Below are 21,374 nucleotides of genomic sequence, written 5' to 3' on the forward strand. Positions count from 1 at the left end.
ATAAATATGTCACGCCGTGTCTGGCTTCTCTCACTGGTACTGAGCATCTTCCGCCCGCTTCTGGCGCATGGCGTCTGTCTTCCTAGCTTCATAGTCAGCATCTCCAGCAGGACTTTGTTCTTTCTTGCCTACTCAATTCCACAACCAAAGCGAAAAGCATAAACAGACATTCCAAAAACAACAACCACAATATGGCTGTTGTTAATTACTAAAAGCGCTTGAAAGTAGCCAACTCGAATAAAGTGATACCATGATGGGGCTCTTATTGAGCCTCGAAAACTTCACTAACATATATGACACTCTTAATAAAATTAACTTTTACAAATCGATTGTTGACATCAGCGTGGTGCACAAGCACAAGCGTTTTCTACATGGCATGCAGTATCAAGGTCATTAACATGCCGTAGGACACGCTCCAATTGCCATCCACGGACAGGAAACGCATTCCATATGGCGTTATGGGCAGTTCTTTTTTGATTGTGCGCGTAAGGCTATCCAAGTGAAAAACAGCATCCCAGCAATCGAGAAAAACATTCGGCTGTTTTTGGCTTCCGACAAAGAAGACAGTTTGCTGCCCAATAAACAAAAATACGTTTATCCTGGAGCCAAGTTTTGACAGGGAGCGTGTCACTCTGAAGTTGAAAAAAGAATGTTTAGACAAAAAGTCAAACACGCATCATTGTAACTCTTTTCAAAACGTCATTGGTGACGTACATGCAGTACCTCGAGGTACATAGGTATTGGCAACATGCTATCATCAAGATCCCTATAGAGGTTCTTTCTGGAAACAGTACCCAGATACTCCCATGAAAAACGTCCACCACTTCACGGAGGTAACCCCTGAGCCTCGTCATTTTAACGCTGTGCGATGACATGACAAAATCAGGGAGATGTTCGAGAGGGAGCCTGACTTGCAATAATGCATGCATAATGTAGATGCTTGGCGGCAAATAATATGGAAAGCCCCCTGAACTGTTCAAGGCCCGTATGTGTTTTGCTGGTGTCCTTTTCTCATCCACGCCCGCTGCGCTGTATCAAAAAATATAGCCATGCGTAATGCCAGTAGTACGTAGCACACTTTGGCTACAGGAAATATATTATAAATAGTTGCACGAACAATTATGGACACATTTTTGTCACTTTAATTTAACGTTTTCCCACGTACTCTTTCTACCTCGTCATTCCATTAGTCGGCAGGGTTTTTCGTGAGGCTGAAGCGGGACACCCAGGTAATTTGATGGTCTGTTATTGTTGTTGTTGTCGATTTGACTGAAGGAAAAAAGTAAAAGAAAATGCACGGGCCTGCTACTGGCTCTGTAGCTGAACCAGCTCCGCTGCCTCGTGCGGACAGAGGAGAAAATAGAGAATAAAAAGAAGAGAGAAGGAGAGACGCGCGTCGCAACAGGCGTCGCCCACCATCGAAACAGTAGCGGGCGTAATGACGGCGTACAAAAGATAAAATATGAAAGCAGGCTAGCCCCGCCGAAAGCGGCAGTGACATACCAGTTCCAGTCTCATAGGGCCAAAAGCAGCCACCCTGCAACCCCTCCCCAATGTTTACACCTCTTTGTTAGTCTAAGTGACTACTGACCACTGTATGCTTTAAATACTAACCGGTGTATTGACCCAGATGCTGTGCAAGAGCCTATATGTACACTGATCCCAACATGTGCCACTGCCTGTCATCTTACAATAAAGCGCAACTTGCACAGCTTCGCCGACTCTTTCTTTGTTCCGACAGAATATGGCTATATTGTTACGGGGCGGCAAACCGATGAAGAAAGGAGACAGAACACGACCGATGGCGATGGTAGATGACGTTTAATGAATGATGGCGGACCTAGCGCGAGCGCGCCTGCCCACACTATTGCCCCTATTGCCACGCCCGTAACACTACCCGGGGCCACCGAGCGATCGTCCTGATCGGTGGACGAAGAAGTCAAAGTTGATCGGATTCATGACATGACGGTGATCTTATGCGGACCGGTGAAGAAAGAAGAGGAAGAAGGTAATGGCTTGCCGCCATGATGGTCAATGAAGCCTGGCCCAGGAAGCTCTCGTTGAACAGGTCGCCAGGATTTGATGGCTGTGTCCTAGGAACGCATCAAACGGCACAGGCGGGGGCGATGTCTTCACGTGTAGCGTTGTATCGGGTCGGCGGGTTCGTCTGGTCGGCGTCTCGGATCGGTCAGATCCTAAGGTCAGGTATTCCATGCACTGTGTCTTGTGATGTGTCCTTGCACGCGTTCATGGCGTCTCGGGTCGGTGGGATCTTAAAGTTGGACTACTTGCGTTTCTTCGTCCGGCAGGCTGGGGAACAGCCAGGTGATGCGTCGTCCCAAGAACCCGCTGCCGATGGCGCAAGATGACACAGGGCGCATAAGCTCCGGGCTAGGATGCCGAGTGACGATGATATAACAATCTCTTCCAACCAAACGTTACAGGGCAGCAAACCGATGAAGAAAGGAGACAGAACATTGCCGATGGCGATGGTAGATGACCTTTAATGAATGATGGCGGTCCTAGCGCGAGCGCGCCTGCCCACGCCATTGCCCGCCATTGCCACGCCCGCAACAATATTATGTGCGTAAGATAGTATTTTTACTTCCCTGGTACACTGTACTGAAACCTTCAATCTTTTCATTTTAAATAACTTTTAAAAAGAAGGATTCCAGATATGCGGCAAAATCAAGAGGGGAAAGTGAACGTCCTTGTTGGACAGACACGGTTAATTGAAATTGTTCGCGTGAGCTTTTTAGTTTTTCTACTCTTAGCGACACAGTCACTATCGGCTATCTTTATTCCATCCAAAATGACAGTGCGAACATTGGGATGTTGGCTACACCGGTTGGCCTCCTGCGGGGTCTCACGATAATCCACATGCCGGGCACGCTACTGTAGCATTGCCTCCGCCTATCATGCCCGCATCCAGCCATTTTTTCTTCGCCTAACCCTCATCATCTCTGCTAGCTTAACCTTTTTCTTTGCCTGGTCAGCTTCAGATTTGCTGACCAACGCTGCCTCCGAGACGTACATATAGCGTCCGCACTCGTAGAAGGCTCTCAAGCAAGACATAGATACAGCATCGCACTTGTAGAAGACAAAGACGACTGATACGAACGTCCCCCACTGTTCGTCAGCAGCGCATACATCACTGATTTATTTACAGAGATACTTTCATTAAAATTCTAGAGGGCACCTTGGAACACTAAAGTGTGATGAGTCGAAAACCATTATAGCACTGTGGATCGTAACCTCCACTATGGCACCTCTATCTCCCTCTCTTCTTTCACTCCAATCTTCCTCCCTTCCTTTACGGCGTGGTACATGTGTCCGCGGAGAATTGTGAAAGATACAGCGCCTTTTCTATCGTGTTAATCAGTTTCAAACGCCGTTGATGCCTGTTGTACTCATGCCTCCTAGACTTCTGGGTCTGCTTCTGTTTGTTGTAGCCCTGTATGCATGGACTCGACAGAGTAGGGTCGAGTAAGCCTGTCGAGTAAAAAACCAGTTGTCGGGTTCATGTATACGCAGTCGATTCTAGTAAAATAGGCGCGAAGCGGGTCGCGTTAACTCGCTTGCGGGGGTTTATTTAACACACTTGACCCGTTTGTCTAAAAGAATGTAGACGCTGTCGAGTCAGAGAGTCGAGTTATGGCGAACTCTGGGATCAAAAAGCCACCGGAGCAGCGAGGAGCGTCAGCGAAGTTGACTGCATTTTAGCCCTCATCAACGATAAAAAAATAATAATCGAAGCTCTCGATAGTAAAAGGCAGCGGAATCAAATACGAGTAAGAAACTTGCACACTAACATCAAATTTCGACGCTATCACGCTGCTGCGATTCTTCCTCGCTAAAAAGTGAGTACATGTAGACACCAACCGGGTCGAGTGATGGTAATCTCGCTTACGCGACGCTGACTCAATCCGGTGCTGTCTAGTCCATGTATACACGGCTTGTGTGGTGTGGTGTTCGAGGAAGCGGCCAATGAAAGGCGCAGCACGGACGCCTGGATCGGACGCACGGCGGCGTCTGCTTCGTATATGCATGTTGTTGTTGTTTAGAACTTTATTTTTCGACCGATGCAGGAGGTCCCCTACTCTTAGCCCCCGGCACGCAGGCCTATAGGACGAAGGGCAGGGTCTCCGCGACTAAAGACAGGCGAAGCGATAGTGTTTCTTCGCTGCTTCAGCCGCCAGGCCGATAGCTTGCTGCTGATTGGCGGGGGACTCCCTCAGCAATAGCAGTTCCCAGACTCCTTTACTATTTATGTTTTCCTTGGCGCCAGGAGAATCAAGGCATTGCCAAATTATATGATCCAGAGTACCCCTTTCTCCGCAGGTTTCGCATTTATCGTCCGCCTTTTCCTCCACTTGCGTACAGAAAAGCTAGACGGACTTCGGAAATTTCCATCTTGCAGGCGCAGCCAAGCGACGGCCTCCTTGTTAGTTAGCGTTCGGTCTGGTGGTAGCAGGGACCTTCTGCTCAGTCTGTAGTGCTCTAAGATTTCCTTCTACGTTTGCAGCCTCTCGTCCATCCCATCGCAATCAGGCGGTTCTACGGCTGCCCAGAAGTAGAGAGCTCGGCCTAGCTCGTGCGCCGCCTCGTTGCCGGGGACGACTTCGTGCGCGGGGGTCCAAATAATTCGAATCCTTCTTTCAAATTTTCCTTTCTTTAATAATTTGGCTGCCTCCTTCGAGGCCCTCCTTTTTCCAAAGTTCCAGACAACCGTTTTCTGTCACTAATAACTATGCTGGCTTCCGTTCAAGCGCAAGGGAGTGCTACCGCAACTTCTGCAGCCGTGTCTACATTTCGGCTTGTAACGGACACGGCGGCGGTTTATACGCCGCGGCCATTGATGACCGCAGTAACCACCGCCCCCGACCACCTGCTAGCCGCGTCCACGTAGGCGACCTCCCCCGGCTTCATTTTCCCCGCTTTCTTTGCGAGCGTCTCGGTCCTTGTTTGTCTCCTCTCCTTGTTCTACATAGGGTGCATGTTTCTAGGTATGAGGGTCACTATTATATATTCGCGACAATTTCGTGGAATGCCCACTTTGTCGATTGTTCCTCTATCTGACTGCAGTCCCACCCAGCTGAAGATGGCTTTGCCCGTGATGCTTCTGCTCAATCTATCTAGTTACGCCATGCGCACAGCCTCCGCTAGTTCCGTCCAATTGTTGTGTACCCTCATTTCCAAGAGGCGTTCAGTCGAGGTCGAGATGAGTAGTCCCAGAGCCCTCTTCGCGCATAGTTTGATGAGTGCGTCTATTCTCTGATTTTTGTCTGATCTGATGTTTAGGAATGGTGCGGCGTAACATATGCGACTAGTGATGTAAGCCTGCATTAGTTTCAGGAGGCTTCGTGCCTTAAGGCCCCGACCCTTGAGTGCGATTCTCCTGAACAGACCCGCGAGTTGCGTGGCGTACGCGTTCAGTTTCTTTACCGTTGTATCTTTATACCCATCTGCTTGTATAAACAGCTCCAGGATCCTAATTTCTTCTACTTTCAGCACTGTTTGGCCGTCTACTGCTGTGTTGATGTTTATCTGGCGTTTGCACCTGAGCACCTTGGGGTGGTAGATAAACAGTTCCGATATTTGGGGAAAGCACGAGAGGCCCCTTTCGGCCGCGTTGGACACTACGGTGTCCGCCGCCGTCTACAAGCGCTCCCCATCCGCACGCTCACGAAATACATGTGCGTCGTATGGAACGTATATGCATGAATCGCCTGGTGGCGCCATGGCCTGCTCTGAAGATACATGGCGCGCCCCTTGTCGAATATAACCAGCATTTCATTGAACGCATCGAAGTTCACCGGCGTTGCATAATTCTTTTACAGGAAATTAAAGTCGTAGTACCTGTCATTCGCTGAATCTCGCAATCATCCACACGGTATTCAAGGGGAATTATGAAGTAGGATGGACAGTTGGGCGAGTTGGTACAATTGCATAGTGGGTGGAACCGCGCAAAAAGACGAAACATAAGAAGAGACGCACAACAGACGAGCGCTGTCTGTTGTGCGTCTCTTCTTGTGTTTCGTCTTTTCGCTCTGTTCCACCCACTATGGAATTATGAAGAGCATTTCACGATCCGGGGCGTGGCACAGTTCGTAAAGCGCTGGGCTGGGTTTCCAAGAGATGGAGTTTCGATTCCCAATGGAGACAATGATTATTAATCTATTTTTAACTCTCGCTCTCGAAAGCGTGACGCCTACTGACGACCTTCTGCTGATAACCTTCTTTCGACAACGACTAGGCAATAAAAGCCTTCGGCTTAAAATTTGCAAGGCCAAAATACAGCGTGGTTGCTTAGCCGGCCGGCCGGTGAGAGTGTGAGCTGGTGGCGCCATATTGCGGGAAAAGTGCGAAGCGCTGCCCGTTAGCAACGACTCACAAGGCGCGAGCCGGTGCAGCGTACACACTGGACATCCTGAGTCAATGGCGCCAAACCAGGATCAGCTTAGAACACTGGACACAGACCCTCCTATCGGGTGTGGGAAATGCCACTAAGGAACTAGTACATGACTTAGGCGTAAATACGGTTGACAGCCGACTTACGCACATGTGGGAGGCAAGGCAGAGCCTACAAAAATGATGGCTTAAGCAAAAATATAACAAAAAGCTTAGAAACAGGATCGTCACACTCACGAAAGAAATTCAACACCACACCGCAGAAATAGCGAGAAAGCAGTGGAACCATATCTGTAAAAATGTGAATGGCAATCTAGGCACGAGGGAGACGTGGAATCTTCTGCGGCATCTCCTTATCCGGAATCCAACAAAGCTACCACTCAAAAGGAAATCACCAAAATTTTAAACATAGACCCAGGCACGGCTCAGGACTTTATAGACACGCTACAGCAGAAATGCTTCTGCACAACCCGTGAGACGAAGTCCCTGCCCGATCATAAAGGAGAGCCTAACTCCATCCTGGATGCGGACATAACAATGACGGAAATAAGAGCAGCCCTCTTTAAGGTACGTACAACATCCGCCCCAGGAGAGGACGGCATTAACAATAACACACTCAGAAATCTAGACGAAGCTTCTATCACAGCCCTCGCGGACTTTGCGAACGAGCGTTGGAGGGAGGGAAAACTCCCAGCGTCTTGGAAACATGCCATCGTTAAATTCATCCCAAAACCTAGCAAAAAGCTCGCGCTCGAAAACCTCAGACCTATTTCGCTTACTTCTTGCATAGGAAAACTGATAGAGCACGTAATACTAGACAGACTCCAGTCCCACATGCAAAAAGAGAATTTATATCCAAACACTATGGTCGGCTTTAGACCACATTTATCAACACAGGATACGATGCTAAGACTAGCAAACGAAGTCCTATCTCATGATTACCAGGGCAATCCTAGCCCTAGATTTAACCAAAGCATTTGATAACGTTAAACACAAAGCAATCCTAGAATCTATTTCACTGCTGATAGTAGGCGCAAGAACGTTTAACTACACCAAGGACTTTCTCTCCGATAGGACGGCTAAAATTCAAATTGGCACTATCAAATCCGACACCTTCACTTTAGGAGATAGAGGAACTCCGCAAAGATCGGTCATCTCCCCCTTTCTATTCATTATAACCCTAATCAAAATGGCACATGAACTCGCAAAAATCCCAGACCTAGAACACTCTTTGTACGCGGACGATATCACCCTTCGGACCACCAAGGGGAGTATTGACACGATACAAGATACGCTACAACAAGCGGTAGACGTAGTCGTAGAGGAGGCGCAAGCCGCGGGACTAGCGTGTTCCCCCCAGAAATCTGAATTACTCATTCTACACCCAAAGCGTCAAAGAAAGAATAAAGCGCCTGTGATCAAAATCTACGCGGAAGGTGCAGCCATCCAAGAAGTGGAAACACTAAGAATCTTGCGAATGCTCATACAGTCAAACCAAAAAAACGACAGACTAATTAAGAAACTGAAAAACACCGTCAACCAAATTTCCCTCCTCCTCAGACGAATCGCGAATAAGCGTGGAGGAGTTAAAGAAGCTGAGACCAGGAACCTAGTAGAAGCCTTCGTTATTAGCAGAAATATATACTCTATACCATACGTCACCCTCACAGTTAGAGAAAGAGACGACCTGGATTCTCTAATTAGACAGTCCTATAAAATTGCGCTTAACCTCCCTCGTCATTCCCCAAATGAAACACTACTAAAGATAGGAATTCATAACACCTTAGCGGAAATGATGGAAGCACACCTCACCGCACAATACGAACGACTATCAAGCACTGACACGGGACGTTTCATCCTAAAAAAAGCAGGAATACAATATGAAGGGACCCGTGCCCGCACTTTGCCGATTCCAAGACACGTGCGCGAGCAATTAATAGTCCGTCCTCTGCCTAAAAACATGCATCCAGACTACGATATGAACAGAAGGGCTAGGGCACAAAATTTACACGAAAGATTTTCAGTACAGAGAGACACGGCGCACGTGGACGTGGCAGAACATGCCGAAAGAGATGCCTTTTCCCAGGCAGTTGTCGATCATCGAGGTTCTCCCCTTGCATCGGCGACAATCAATAAAACAAAATTTCCGGAGGAGGCCGAAGAGGCTGCCGTAGCTTTAGTCATTACCTCCACCACTGCTAAATACATCCTTAGCGACTCTAAAACCGCAATTCGAAATTTTGCAAAAGGAAGGGCCCCCTCCGCAGCCATCATCATCATCAGCCTGATTATACCCACTGCAGGGCGAAGGCCTCTCCCATATTTCTCCACTTAATCCGGTTCTGTGCTAGCTCAATCCTCTTGACCCCTGCGAACTTCTTAATCTCATCCGCCCACCTAACTTTCTGCCGCCCCCTGCTACGCTTTCCTTCCCTTGGAATCCAGTTTGTTACCCTCAGCGACCATCGGTTATCCTCTCTTCGCACTACATGTCCTAACCACCGCAGCCATCAAAATCTTACAAAAAATCTCCCATACCCGCTTTATCACATTGATCTGGGTCCCTGCCCATTCGGACCATCCTGGGAACGAGGCAACGCACCAATTTGCCCGAGGATTCGTAGTTAACCGGGAGGTGCGCTGCCCTGAGCTCAGGTCGGCCAAAGAGCGGATGACAACCTACAAAGAAATTATTACCCACTTCAAGAAAGAAAGACAAATCTTCCCAGAACCACATAGATCTCTAAGTAAACACAACTAGTCACCTGGCGGCAGCTTCAAACAGACACTTTCTTTAATCCGTACATGTACTCCATATGGTTCCCAGATCAGTTCAGCCCAGTCTGTTCTCTCTGTGGACATCAAAAGGCAGACACACCAAACATCCTATACTCAAGTAATCAAGACAAGCCATCACAGAGTCTGCAGCTCTCTACCCAATCTCAGTGGGAGGCCGCGCTGCTCAGCTCCTACCCGGAGGTTCAACTCAGAGTCACGGAGTGGGCCGAAGAGGTCGCCGAACGACATCGTCGGTCGGCCATCTGGCGTCCGGCCGAGAAGAGGAGCCCACCGCGGGGACGGGAACGTCAAACCACCCCGCGCCTACGACCTCTTCTTTAATAAAGTTTACCTCCTCCTCCTCCTCCTGAGCTGCCCCAACTGCCCTGCTGACTCCGTTGACCTGCAGCACTTGATGTGGACTTGTCCTGGCACGGCTGGCCTCCGCTACATATCTGCAGACCACATTCAGAGTTACGAAGTCTGAACAGCCCCCAATACCAACGCCAAGCGCAAGCTTAGTGCCCTGCTGGACTTCATGTTGGAGTCTGGCGCCCTCAACCTCACCTAACCCACTCATTTCCCCTCGAGGCCTCAGGTCATCCTCATAAATAATTGTTTTTGAATTAATGAATGTAGTGGCGCCATCGACCCTAAAGAAGACATACTATATCAGGTTCTGGTTGAAGCCCACATGATGTAGCCACCAAACTGCATGTTAGCAAACCGCAACCCGGGTTCGAACACGAACGCCGAAGGCCGCCTTTAAATGGAGGCAAAACGAAGAGGCATCAGTCTGCTATGACAGATTCGTGCTCATTAAAGATCCACAGGTGGTCGAAATTAGTCCGGAGCTCTCCACCACAGCTCTTCTTTCTTTCTGTATTTCCACTTTCACTCCCACCTTCCTCCCTTTCCTTCCAGCGTGGGCCAGATGTCCACAAAACGTGTGAAAGAAACTGCGCTTTCCATTCCCTGTGAAGCAATTATTGCTTCATCATCATCATCATCGTCGTCGTCGTCATCACCATCATCATCATCAGCCTGACTATACCTACTGCAGGGCAAAGGCCTCTCCCATATTTCTTCAGTTAACCCGGTTCTGTGCTAGCTGCATCCACTTGACCCCTGCGAACTTCTTAATCTCATCCGCCCACCTAACTTTCTGCCGGCTCCTGCTACGCTTTCCTCCCCTTGGAATCCAGTTTGTTACCCTAAGCGACCATCGGTTATCCTCTCTTCGCACTACATGTACTGCCCATGTCCATTTCTTCTTCTTAATTTCTACTAGAATGTCGGTAACTTGAGGTATTTCTCTGACCCACTCTGCACGCTTCCTATCTCTTAATGTTACCCCTACCATTTTTCGTTCCATAGCCCTCTGGATTGTCCTCAACTTAAGTAGAACTCTCTTGGCTAGCCTCCACGTTTCAGCCCCATAGGCGAGTACAGGTAAGATGCAACTGTTGTATACTTTCCTCTTGAGCGATACCGGTAAGCTGCTAGTCATAATCTGCGAGTGCTTGTCAAATGCGCACCATGCCAATCTTATTCTTTTTGTTATTTCCTTTTCATGGACCGGATCTGCGGTTACTACCTGTCCTAAGTAGACATATTCTCCTACTAGTTCCAGTACTTCGCTACCTAATGTAAACTGCTGTTCCTTCCCGAGGCTGTTGAACATTACCTTAGTCTTCTGCAATTATTGTTTAAGGGACACTAAAGTCACCAAAATATGCTATCAAGATCTAATAAACGGCATTTCGTGACACTGACGCCGCATATCCAGCAGCAAAAAATCGAATTACTGCAGACATACTATGCTAAAAAGTTGAGTTTTTTTTTTGTTCCCGCCGGTCGAATTCTAAACTGTTTTCTCCTACTACGTAGTAGGGTAGAATGACGCACACTATGACGTAAGAGGAGACTCCGTGATTGCTTGCGCGCGTAGAGCGGAATTGAGGAGAAGGAGGAGGAGGAAAAAACTTTATTTCACGATGAATTTGAGGCACATAGGCCTGCTGGAAGTTGAGCCGGCGCGACGCGCGGCATCGACCGGTTAGAATCCCTCAGGGGCCAACATGGCAACAGCGTGCTAGCAATCGACCATTGGCTCACAATAAGTGACGGCCACAGCCGAAATAAATAAAACGATGAAAACAGGGATTTACCGAGTGATGGGCCCATGAAAGAAAAGAAAAACAGGGCGTTTGTAATGCATACTATTTTACGCGTTTCTAAAGCTTTTGCGCCCCTTCTTGCATTGCGTATAAACAAACCACGCCCTCGATAATCGCAACGCTGACCGAAATGTTTACATACAAATAAGATTTTGTTACCAGCAAAATGGGGCCCTCGCTGCTACGCTTGCCAGTTTTGAAGCTTCGTCGCACTTTTTTCCTTCAAGGTTTGTGCTACAACTCCGTGTTCAGCGAAAATTACGTCCACGGTAGCAGAGCATGACCGAAGAGCCGGCGCTCCTAAATTTGCCAGCGCTCTGAAATTCCACATGTTAAAAAGATTCCAGTGCGCAATATAGTGCTCATAGGTATCCAGAACAATAATTGCAATTGGTGAGAGCAGGCACCATGCTCCGATGGTCAAGACGCTGTAAGTTTTAGACAAGCAGCAATGGCCTGTACACCTCGAAACATGGTCTCATTATAAATGCGGACGGGACATAATGTGCACAGATATTTCCCAGTTTCCTATGTTTGGGCAGCCTCAGTGGATGAATGTGAATGACGCAATACTCACAATCAAAATGTTTTAAGACATCTTAGGTCAAAGGTAGGCTAGTGATTTATATGCCTGTATGCATTTTGTTGACCGGCAGTAAAGAAAAGAAAACTCGGCATGGCGGAGTGGTTAGCGCAGGACGGTACGTAAGAAGAAGTAATGAGTTCGAATCCCGCTTGGGCTGTGTCGATTTTTGTCTTCTACAAATCGATTTTTTTAGCGTTTTGAATGTATTTGTGGTCCTTCGTTACTTTTTAGTTTTTACTTTTTATCCGAGGCCTTTTTTTCGCCTGGCGACCGGAGCAATAGGGAAGGATGCAATAGGGGAACAATGACATTTGGAATAAGATCGACGCTCTCCTTGGTATGATCGGCAAGTATGTTCCCCTTGTGTTTACGATGCCTGCAAACAGCACGTTGAAGCTCTTGTTGCCACATTATGTGGGTCAGATGTGCCATGAGTTAGTGAACAATTGAATGATAATGCGTTTTTCCTTCAGCACCCAGCTGATGTATGCTTTTCGTGGCCTACGTAACTGCCCTCGAGCGGTCAGGTCAGGGCTCACGGGAGCTCGCAGTCGAAGTGGCGACGGCGGCGATAGGTTGGCTCAGGCGTGTGAACGAAGGAGCGCGTCAGTGGCAGCGAATTTCGCTCGCTCGCGCCTCCGAATCCTCACATGTGGACGATCCAGGCGCATCTGCTGCTTCGAGCTCGTATTTCAGGCGCCGCAGGTCCAAAACGAAGCTCTCCAAGCACGCACGAAGTGCCTGAGCCGGAACATAACCGAAACTGAATTGGGCGCCTGTGGCTCCTACAAGTATATTTTTGTATTTGCCTTGCAAAGTTTACGTTGTCGTATCGCCGTCGTTTACGTATGATAAAAACGTGTTATTATATTCGAGACAAAACCTACTACCACATTCAAATGGGCAACGTATTTCTCATTTGACAGCCTCCTGGATCTCTTGCTCGTCACGTGATTTGTAGGTGCGAGTCTCGGCCTTTTCGGCTGCGGCGGCGATACCTGCTTTTCTGTTCTCCCTCTTTACTGCCTTACACAGCTCTGTGTGCAGTAACGATGGATTTTTTGTAAACAGGAATTGGCATTCTATCGATCCAAGCCCACATCATGTTTCACTTTAGTATCCCTTTAAAGTGCAATATTTACGTAAGCGTACTGTGTTACTCGCTTCATTTGTTTTAGTTCTGTAATAGGTGCTTTCTAATGACATAGCATACAGAAAAGCTTACACAAGATGCCTCTTCACTAGAACGAAACAGCGTGAAACTTACGCTTTGTACCTGTCCCATGCCAAAGTCGGTAATAAAAAACAAAACAAACAAGAAAGAAGTAAGAGAAACAAAATGTCAGCTTGAGATTATCAATGAAGACAATTACAGGGCTGCCACGATACGTGCGCGTGCCGAGCGTCTCTGGCTCGACAAAGTGCCCACTAAGCGTTCGCTGAGTGAAGAAAAGAATTACTCGACGTAGAATGAAATAAAAAAAATAAAGTACAAAACGAGGTAATGAATGACACTGATATAATTATGTTGGATTGTGTTGAGCAGAACCGGGATTTGTTTGAGCGACGACGGATCCAAAAAGAAGAGTTTAGAAATACTTTCTTGACCCACCTGTTGAAACTATAAGACGAAACTAAAAGAAAGCTGGAGAGGCCAATCAGTATGACAGAAATTGAAAGAGCTATCGAAGAGTTGAGCGCTGGAAAATCTCCTGGTCGTGACGGCTTAGGTGCCGACTTCTATAAGCGTTTTAAAGGAAAAATCACTGAGGTTCTTCATTTTGTCTTTAAAAAAATTTATACGAAAAAAAAAAATGACTCATGTGGTTTTATACCTAAATGTGAGGACGATGCTAAATTGTTGTCGCTTGGGGTTTATCGTCCGATAAGCCTCACAAATGTCAATAAAATGTCTTTATAAACTATTTATGAAGACACTTGCCAGAAGAGTGCAGAATGTTATAAAAGATCTTTTTTAGGGCAACATCAAATGTACGGTATTAAAGGCCGAACCATCGAAACCAATGTCTACATTGCAAGAACTGTTCTTGAACGCTGTGGCCCTTTGTGGAATGTGTTGCTATGATGCAGCTTGATCTTGCGAAGGCTTTCAATAGAGTGTCGCACGAAATTCTTTTGGCAATACTAGAACATGTACATCTTGGCTCGGTGATATCAAAAGGTGTGCGGATGGCGTATGAAAAATGTGTCGCTTGTATCATTGTGAATAAGCAGTTCTCAAAATGTGTGCTGCCTTTTCTTCACTACGGAAAGGTTGTCCGCTCTAACCTTTGCTTTTTGCTATTTATCTTGAGCCGTTTTTGTTATCATTGATACATAATGAACGTGTCTACGGGTTCACGCTCCAGTCTACGCAGGTAAAACTACTGGCTTACGAGAACGATATCGCAGTTTTTTGCGCACATCGGGAAAGTGTTAAAGAAGTCGTTCGAGTTGCGTGTGACTACTGCGAAAAGACAGGGAGAAGAATTGGGAGAAGAAACACTGGGAGAACATTGGTTGCTGGAACGGTGAATGGGATAATACATCGGCAATTTTTGCTAATATGCGGTAGACGACTGTTCTAGCCAAGTACTCGGGTGTACCATTACAGCATTTAAGAGCAGCAGAAAGTTGTGGAACGACACAACACAAAAGACTAAGCAAATAGCGGAAGGGTGGAAAGGGCGCGACCTCTGAGTTTCGCACGCGCAAGTGTTTGATTTGTTTTTGATTACCAAATGTTTGGTATTTGCTGCAATTTTTATGCATGTCCCAATTGAATATGCAGAAACTGCATAGAATATTCGCAGTTTTTATTTGGAGCACAAATTGGGATCAAACTAGCTGCACTAAATTGTTTGTTCCCATGAAAAGGGGTGACCTTGGTCTTTCGAACTTGTTTATGAGAAAAGTTATTTCCCGATTTCGTTTTTTGCGCGATCAAACAGATTCTTTGTTGCACACACTGATGTAGATGCGCTTAGGCAACGTGATACCGGACTTTGTTGTGTCTAGTTATTTGACCAAATATGCGGATGGCATTCAGGCACGCATTTAGGCAAAACTACGAATCCCATGTTAGGTACGTTCCCACGCTTTCGCATGTATCATTTCTACCAGCAACGCTGAGGCTTTCAGATCATGCAGTGCTCTCGGAATTTTTTCACACAACCCCACACGTCGGGACGGAAGGCAGCGCAAGGCGGGAGATCCGAGAGGATAGTGAACATGATGGTGGTGAGCGTCGCAGCGGCGGCTTTGATCTTCTTGGGAGGCGGATAGCTTGTGACGAGCACTTTGGCGGGCGGCATCGGCTCGGGAGATAGTATTACGCGTTTAAGTAGTGACAGGGCAGGCTGCGGCAAGCAAACCGTCAAAGGGCAGTAAGGGATCTCTTCTAAAGAGAAGTCAGGATGTAGATTACCCGTACCATGGTGAACATAGGTCTATGCGAAGGCGACAAATGGCAGGCTATGTCCCAGTCACGATGACCGTCAGATATGGGCATGGCGTGTGGTTTGAGGCGTTCCGTAAGGCTATTACTCTGAGGGTGATAGGTCGTGTTAAATTTGTGACCAACAGAGCACGAACGAGGGCTTTCCTCAATAACACGGGGACAACCCGGGAGATCAAGCAGAAACCATGGTCGGTAAGTAGTTGACGGGAAGAGTAATGGTTGAGTATGATATCGTGGAGAAGGAAGTCAGGAAACTCAATGGTACAGCGGGGGAAAATCGCGCAGTTGATCAATTACCGCGTGGGATAATGGAAGGCCACAGCGAGCTATTTGCTGTCTGATTACGACTCCGGGAAGGGGCCAAGTAGGTCAAGACCAACATGAGAAAACTGCTTAGTCGGGATGGTATTCGGCTGAAAGTTTTTAGAAGGAGAACGGGGGCTGCCTCTGGAATTTCGAGAGGTCGCAAGGGAACCGATAACGTTAGACGGAGCGATAGTGTCCAGAAGAAACGCCAACACATGTGGTGATGCGTGCGTGAGACACCAATTAAGATGACGAGCTGTAGGAGCGTCATGCATTTGCTCGAGGATGGCAGAGCGCATGTGTTGTGGAATGACTACCAAATGCACAGTGCCATCAGGTCGCATATTGCGGCAGTACAGCGTGTTCCTATGCAGCAAGAACATGACGAGAGAAGAGTTGCGGCGATCTGTGATAAGGCGGTCGATGAGAGAGCTGAGGATTGGGTACAAGAGCATTTCGTCAGCATTGTGGAAGAAGTCAGATATGGACAAGACACGGGCGTCCGACTCGTAGTCTGCATGGTAATGGGGATCGACGAGATAACGTGACGGCAGTTTGAATCCTGGTGGAGCCGATCGGATTTCTATACAAACGTTAAAGTATACACCTGTAAGCGCAATGCGCTGCGGCCAAGCTGGCCAGCAGGGTCTTTGAGAGGAGACATCCAACACAAGGCAAGGTGGTCAGTATAACAGTGAAAGATCGGTCAAGAAACTATGGTCGGAATATTCAAATGGCCCAAACCAGCACCAGGCACTTCTATTTCTTAAAAGAATAGTTCTGCTCTGCTCTAGAGGCGGCTGGCGCACGCAATCACTGTGTTTGCGCGTTGGCGCTGCCCACGAATGGCGTCAATCCTGTTGCCACTGGCTTTGGTGTGAAGTTCCGTCTGGGCAGACGGGTCAAAATGGGCAAAAACAGGAGGACTGGTGAAAACTGCAATGAGGGCGGAGTATGCGATTGCCTGCTCTAGTGCCCATGAGGAAGGAACGCCTATCTTCAGCAGATTGGTAAGAGGGCGAGCGACTGCTGCGAAGTTAGGGACGAAGCAGCGAAAATAAGAGCAGATTCCTATAAAACGGCCGACGTCACTGGGTAAATGAGGAGATGGAGAACTGACAGCGCGAACTTTGTCGGGATCAGGGTGGACGACGATGGAATTTACAAAATGGCCTAGCTCTTTAAGCTCGCGGCGATCAAAACTACACTTCTTTGAGTTCGTTCGGAGGCCGGCACGGCGTTACCAGAGTACTATAAACGAGCCGTCGACTTAAAGCCGCTTAAGTTATTGAAATCCATCGAGTGGGACGAAAGCAATCTTTTCACGGTCTTTTTCATAAATAGATTTTTCAGTAGCAGCTATGCAGTTCTATGCAATAAAAGTAGCCTAACCCTTGTAACAAATCCGAGGCATCGCCTATTCGAGGAAGCTAGAAGGCTTCTTTGTAATGTTGTTCAGATGTCGACAACCGGCGCAAAAGCGTCAACTGTCTATTGTCTTTCTTTTTTAATGAGTATGACAGGAGCTGTTCCAAGGTTTGAATATATCGTTAGATAACATCTTCTCGACCTCCTGCTGGATGACTTGGCGCTCTCAAAGGGACACATGATCAGGCATTCGATGCATAGGTCTTGCATCACCAAAGTCCATACCGGGAGTCACAACTGATGTTTGATCTGGAGGATCGGTAACAAATAAAATATATCGGTAAAAGGCAACAAAAGAATGCATAGATCCTGAGCGTCCTCGGGGCAGAGGTCGAAGGCAGTCATCGCGGACATGGGTTCTGAAATGGAGGGGGGGGGGGGGGGGGTTCCGGATACGTGAGGAATGCTTGAAGGGGGCCAGGCCTGAGAGCAGAGCCGGTGCAGTCTGTGAGAGGGCGTTAGCAAGGGGTATGCCTTCTGGGAAAACTTGGGGCGACATACTGAAGTTCAGGACAGGAAGGTGGGCGCGCACGACTGTGCAGTGCTACGGGGGTAGCTTGGTGGGCTTGTAGGGTCTTTCGCTATTTTTGAGCGCAATCCTCCACATGCGCTCTCATCAAATGACAGCGTCTAAATTTGCACTCACGAAAGTCGAGGTGTCTTATATTGGGCATGCCGCTGTCAGCTTGTTAGATTGGCCAAAGGACGGTATACGGGACAAATGCACAGGTTTGTGTGATTTATAGGGTGTAATGTCCAAAAGCGACTCAGGCTAAGAAAGATGCCGTAGTGGAGGGCTCCGGAAATTTTGTCATGGTGTTGTTTCACCTGCATTCACATCTCACAGCACATGAATGCCTCTCTGTTTTGCCTCCACCGCAGACGCCGGCAGTCGTATTCGAACCCAGGTGCTATCCCTATTGCAAAAACCAGTGTCTCCCAGCGTCTCCCAGTGCGAAACCAGTAAGATTTTCGCGCTGGTTTTGCACTGGGTCTGCTGGGCACGCTAGAGATCTGCGATATTCACTGGAGCAGTAACGGGAAGACATTGGTTGCACTGGTACGATGGGAGAAAAACGCTGGGATTAGCTTTTTGACGCTGTGTGTGTTGTTGTTGATGTGGCTTTAGGAAGAAGGAAAAGAAAATGCACGGGCCTGCTACTATTGGCTCTGTTTCTGAGCCGCCTCCGCAGCCTCGTGCGGACAAAAGAGGAAATAGAGAAGAAAGGAAAAAGAAGAGGGAGAGAAAGACGCGCGCAGCAACAACAGCCGTCGTCCACCACCGAAGAGGTGGCGGGTGCAATAACGGCCTACAACAGATAAAGATTCGGTGCCTGGCTAGCCTCCACCGCAAGCGGCGTTGACCTACCGTCCCAGCCCCGTAGGGCCAGGAACTGCCACCTCCGCTGTGCGTCGCTGGCATTTGCGATGCACTGGGAGGAGCGCTGTATGTGCGCTAGGGCCACACTGGTCCCAGTAGAGCCGGTGCGGCCCGCGGCGTCGACCGGTTAGCATCCCTCAGGGGCCAACTAGGCAACAGCGTACTCGCAATCGACCATGAAAAAAATATGAAAAATATGGTACAGTAAGCGCTTTTTGCTGCGAAGTCGTTGCGCACCTGTAAGAAAAGAAAGGCAGTATTTTTTTTCTAGAGTTTCCCTGTTTCGATAGGTCGTTTCGAGCATTTGGAGAGAGACCACGATCGTCGCGCCTCTGATATCTCATGACACACTATTTCGTCCAACTAAAACTGTAATTGAATAATGTGGGCTACCATGCCTATCAATCTTCGCAGCTGATCTTGAGGTCACTCTAACCGAATGATTACTGCCAAAATATTCAATGTGGGCTCAATCGCAGGCTGTAAACAGGGCCTACGCATTAGCAAGCGTAGCCCGCACTGTAACCCAGCATAAACATCAGAAAGAAAAAATAAAACAAGTAAGAGAGTAGTATACCGAGCAATGGGCCCCATGAGAGAAAAAAAAACAACATACAGCGATTGTAATGCATAATATTTTGCGCGTTTCTCAAGCTTTTGCGATCGAGTCCTCGGTCATCGCAAAGCTTTCCGAAATGTTTACATTGAAATAAGTTTTAGTTACACAAAAAATAGTGTCGTCGCTGCTGCGCTTGCCGGTATAGAAGTTTGGTCGTTCTTTTTTCCTTGAAGGTTTTTACTAAAGGTCCGTGTTCAGCGAAAATTACGCCCACGGTAGCAGAGAACCACCGAACAGCCGGGGTTGGTAAACTTGCCAGCGATGTCAAACTCCACACGTTAAAATGATTCCAGTGCACAAAATAGTGCGCATTGGTTTCTAGAACATCAGTTGCAAATCGTAAGAGCAGGCAGCAAGCTTCAATGATCAAGAAGTTGCAGTTGTTAGAGCGGCGGAAATGGCCTTTAGACTGCGAAACATGAAGTCCCAACCTTATAAATGCGGGTCATGACATAAAATGCAACAATGCATCATAGCTTCCAGTTGTAGGCGTGGCCGAGTAGAACTGGAAATGCGTCAAAGCTTCCAGTTCTACTCGGCCACGCCTACAACTGGAAGCTTTACGCATTTTTGCCTTTTTTGTCATGACCGCATGTATAAGGTTGGGACTTCATGTTTCGCAGTCTACAGGCCATTTCCGCCGCTCTAACAACTGCAACTTCTTGATCATTGAAGCTTGCTGCCTGCTCTTACGATTTGCAACTGATGTTCTAGAAACCTATGCGCACTATTTTGTGCACTGGAATCATTTTAACGTGTGGAGTTTGACATCGCTGGCAAGTTTACCAACCCCGGCTGTTCGGTGGTTCTCTGCTACCGTGGGCGTAATTTTCGCTGAACACAAGATTTAGTACAAATCTTCAAGGAAAAAAGTGCGACCAAGTTTCAATACCGGCAAGCACAGCAGCGACGATGCTATTTTTCGTGTAACTAAACCTTATTTGTATGCAAACATTTCGAAAAGCTTTGCGATGACCGAGAGCTCGATCGTAAAAGCTTAAGAAACACGCAAAATATTAAGCATTACAAGCGCTGAATATTGTTTTATCTCTCATGGGCCAAATGCTGGGTATACTACTCTCTTCCTTGTTTTATTTTTTCTTTTTAAGGGAATCTACGTAGATGTAGTTTGCCCTGCACACACTGGTTGTAACCTTATAATGCGAAGCACCATTTCTATCCACTCACGATGGTGTCCCTGAAGAAGCTGCATTCAAGCGCCACAGCACTTTATCAACACTTCCTTCGCACCTTCTTCTCAAATTAGAATGTGGTCATGACGGTGTGGTTTTCCGTCGGACGAGCTCTATATGCTATTGCGTAATATATTACAATTATTCAGGAATCGCAGCCTCCGTCTGCAAAGATGAGCCTTCCGGCTTTTGAGCCCAGGCTGCGATCGGAAGTGGCTCAAGATAGCGTGCAAGCAATCGACCCGTTCTTACCTGAAACACTCTCAACAAGCGCCATATATGGGTAGATGGGATGCTGCCGCGCAGTGGCGAGCCCAAATTCCACGATGAAGAAGTCGCAGGCGTCTGGCATGTTGACCGAGAGAAACTCGTGAACTTTTGTCTGGCAGAGGAGGCCAGTTAAATCTGCGAATGCGAACAGAGAAGAGTAAAATAGCACTGCAGAGCAATCTCACTTTTTTTTCGCTGTTCCTGCACAGATCGAAAGTATAAAGCCCTGATTTTAACCAAGCACTATTAGCGTGCCTGCGTGAGCTAAGATTTGCGCGCCTGACTTATAATCCATGAGCCTTGCGAGGTTGATTCTTCTTCGAACCAAGGTAGACGTGGCATGACAGCAACCAAATATATCAGACAAAATATAGCGAAGAATCGTGTTGAAAGCTGACAGCAGTTTGAAACAAAATATTGCCGAGAAGAATGAAAACAAAAAAAGGAGGAAATTGAGCCACAGCAAAACTCGCGAGTACCCGCAGAACGAGCTAGCAGCAAAGCACCCTACTCACATAGTGGTCCACAACATAAACATTTGCCATGATACAAATGATTGCAACGGTGTGCTTGGCGTGTCGCGCGAGGCTGTCTCCACCAGGAATGGAACCTCTATCTCTAGGATTCCGAGCCGAGCAGTTTAGCCAACTGCACCACGCCTGGGTTCACGAAACGCACATCCTAATCATTCTTTTCTACCTTGAGGATGATAGCAGTTATGATAATGAAGCTGCAATTACAGATAACAATGTTGACATAAGC

The 21,374-nt window shown here is 47.6% G+C and overlaps 1 protein-coding gene across 1 annotated transcript in view; it reads right to left on the reverse strand.

The window, feature by feature from the left end:
- LOC146200545 (uncharacterized) overlaps positions 1-20,741 on the reverse strand; it is a 115,441-nt gene extending 94,700 nt beyond the window's left edge. The window contains exon 1 of the mRNA XM_084595555.1: positions 20,595-20,741. Within this exon, the coding sequence (XP_084451681.1) occupies positions 20,595-20,694 (100 nt within the window). The 5' untranslated portion in view covers positions 20,695-20,741. The remainder of the gene's footprint in view (positions 1-20,594) is intronic.
- Between the last annotated feature and the right edge of the window lie 633 nt (positions 20,742-21,374).

Source organism: Amblyomma maculatum, chromosome 2 (assembly GCF_055883805.1).
Source record: "Amblyomma maculatum isolate TAMU_Amacu chromosome 2, ASM5588380v1, whole genome shotgun sequence".
NCBI lineage: Eukaryota > Metazoa > Arthropoda > Arachnida > Ixodida > Ixodidae > Amblyomma > Amblyomma maculatum.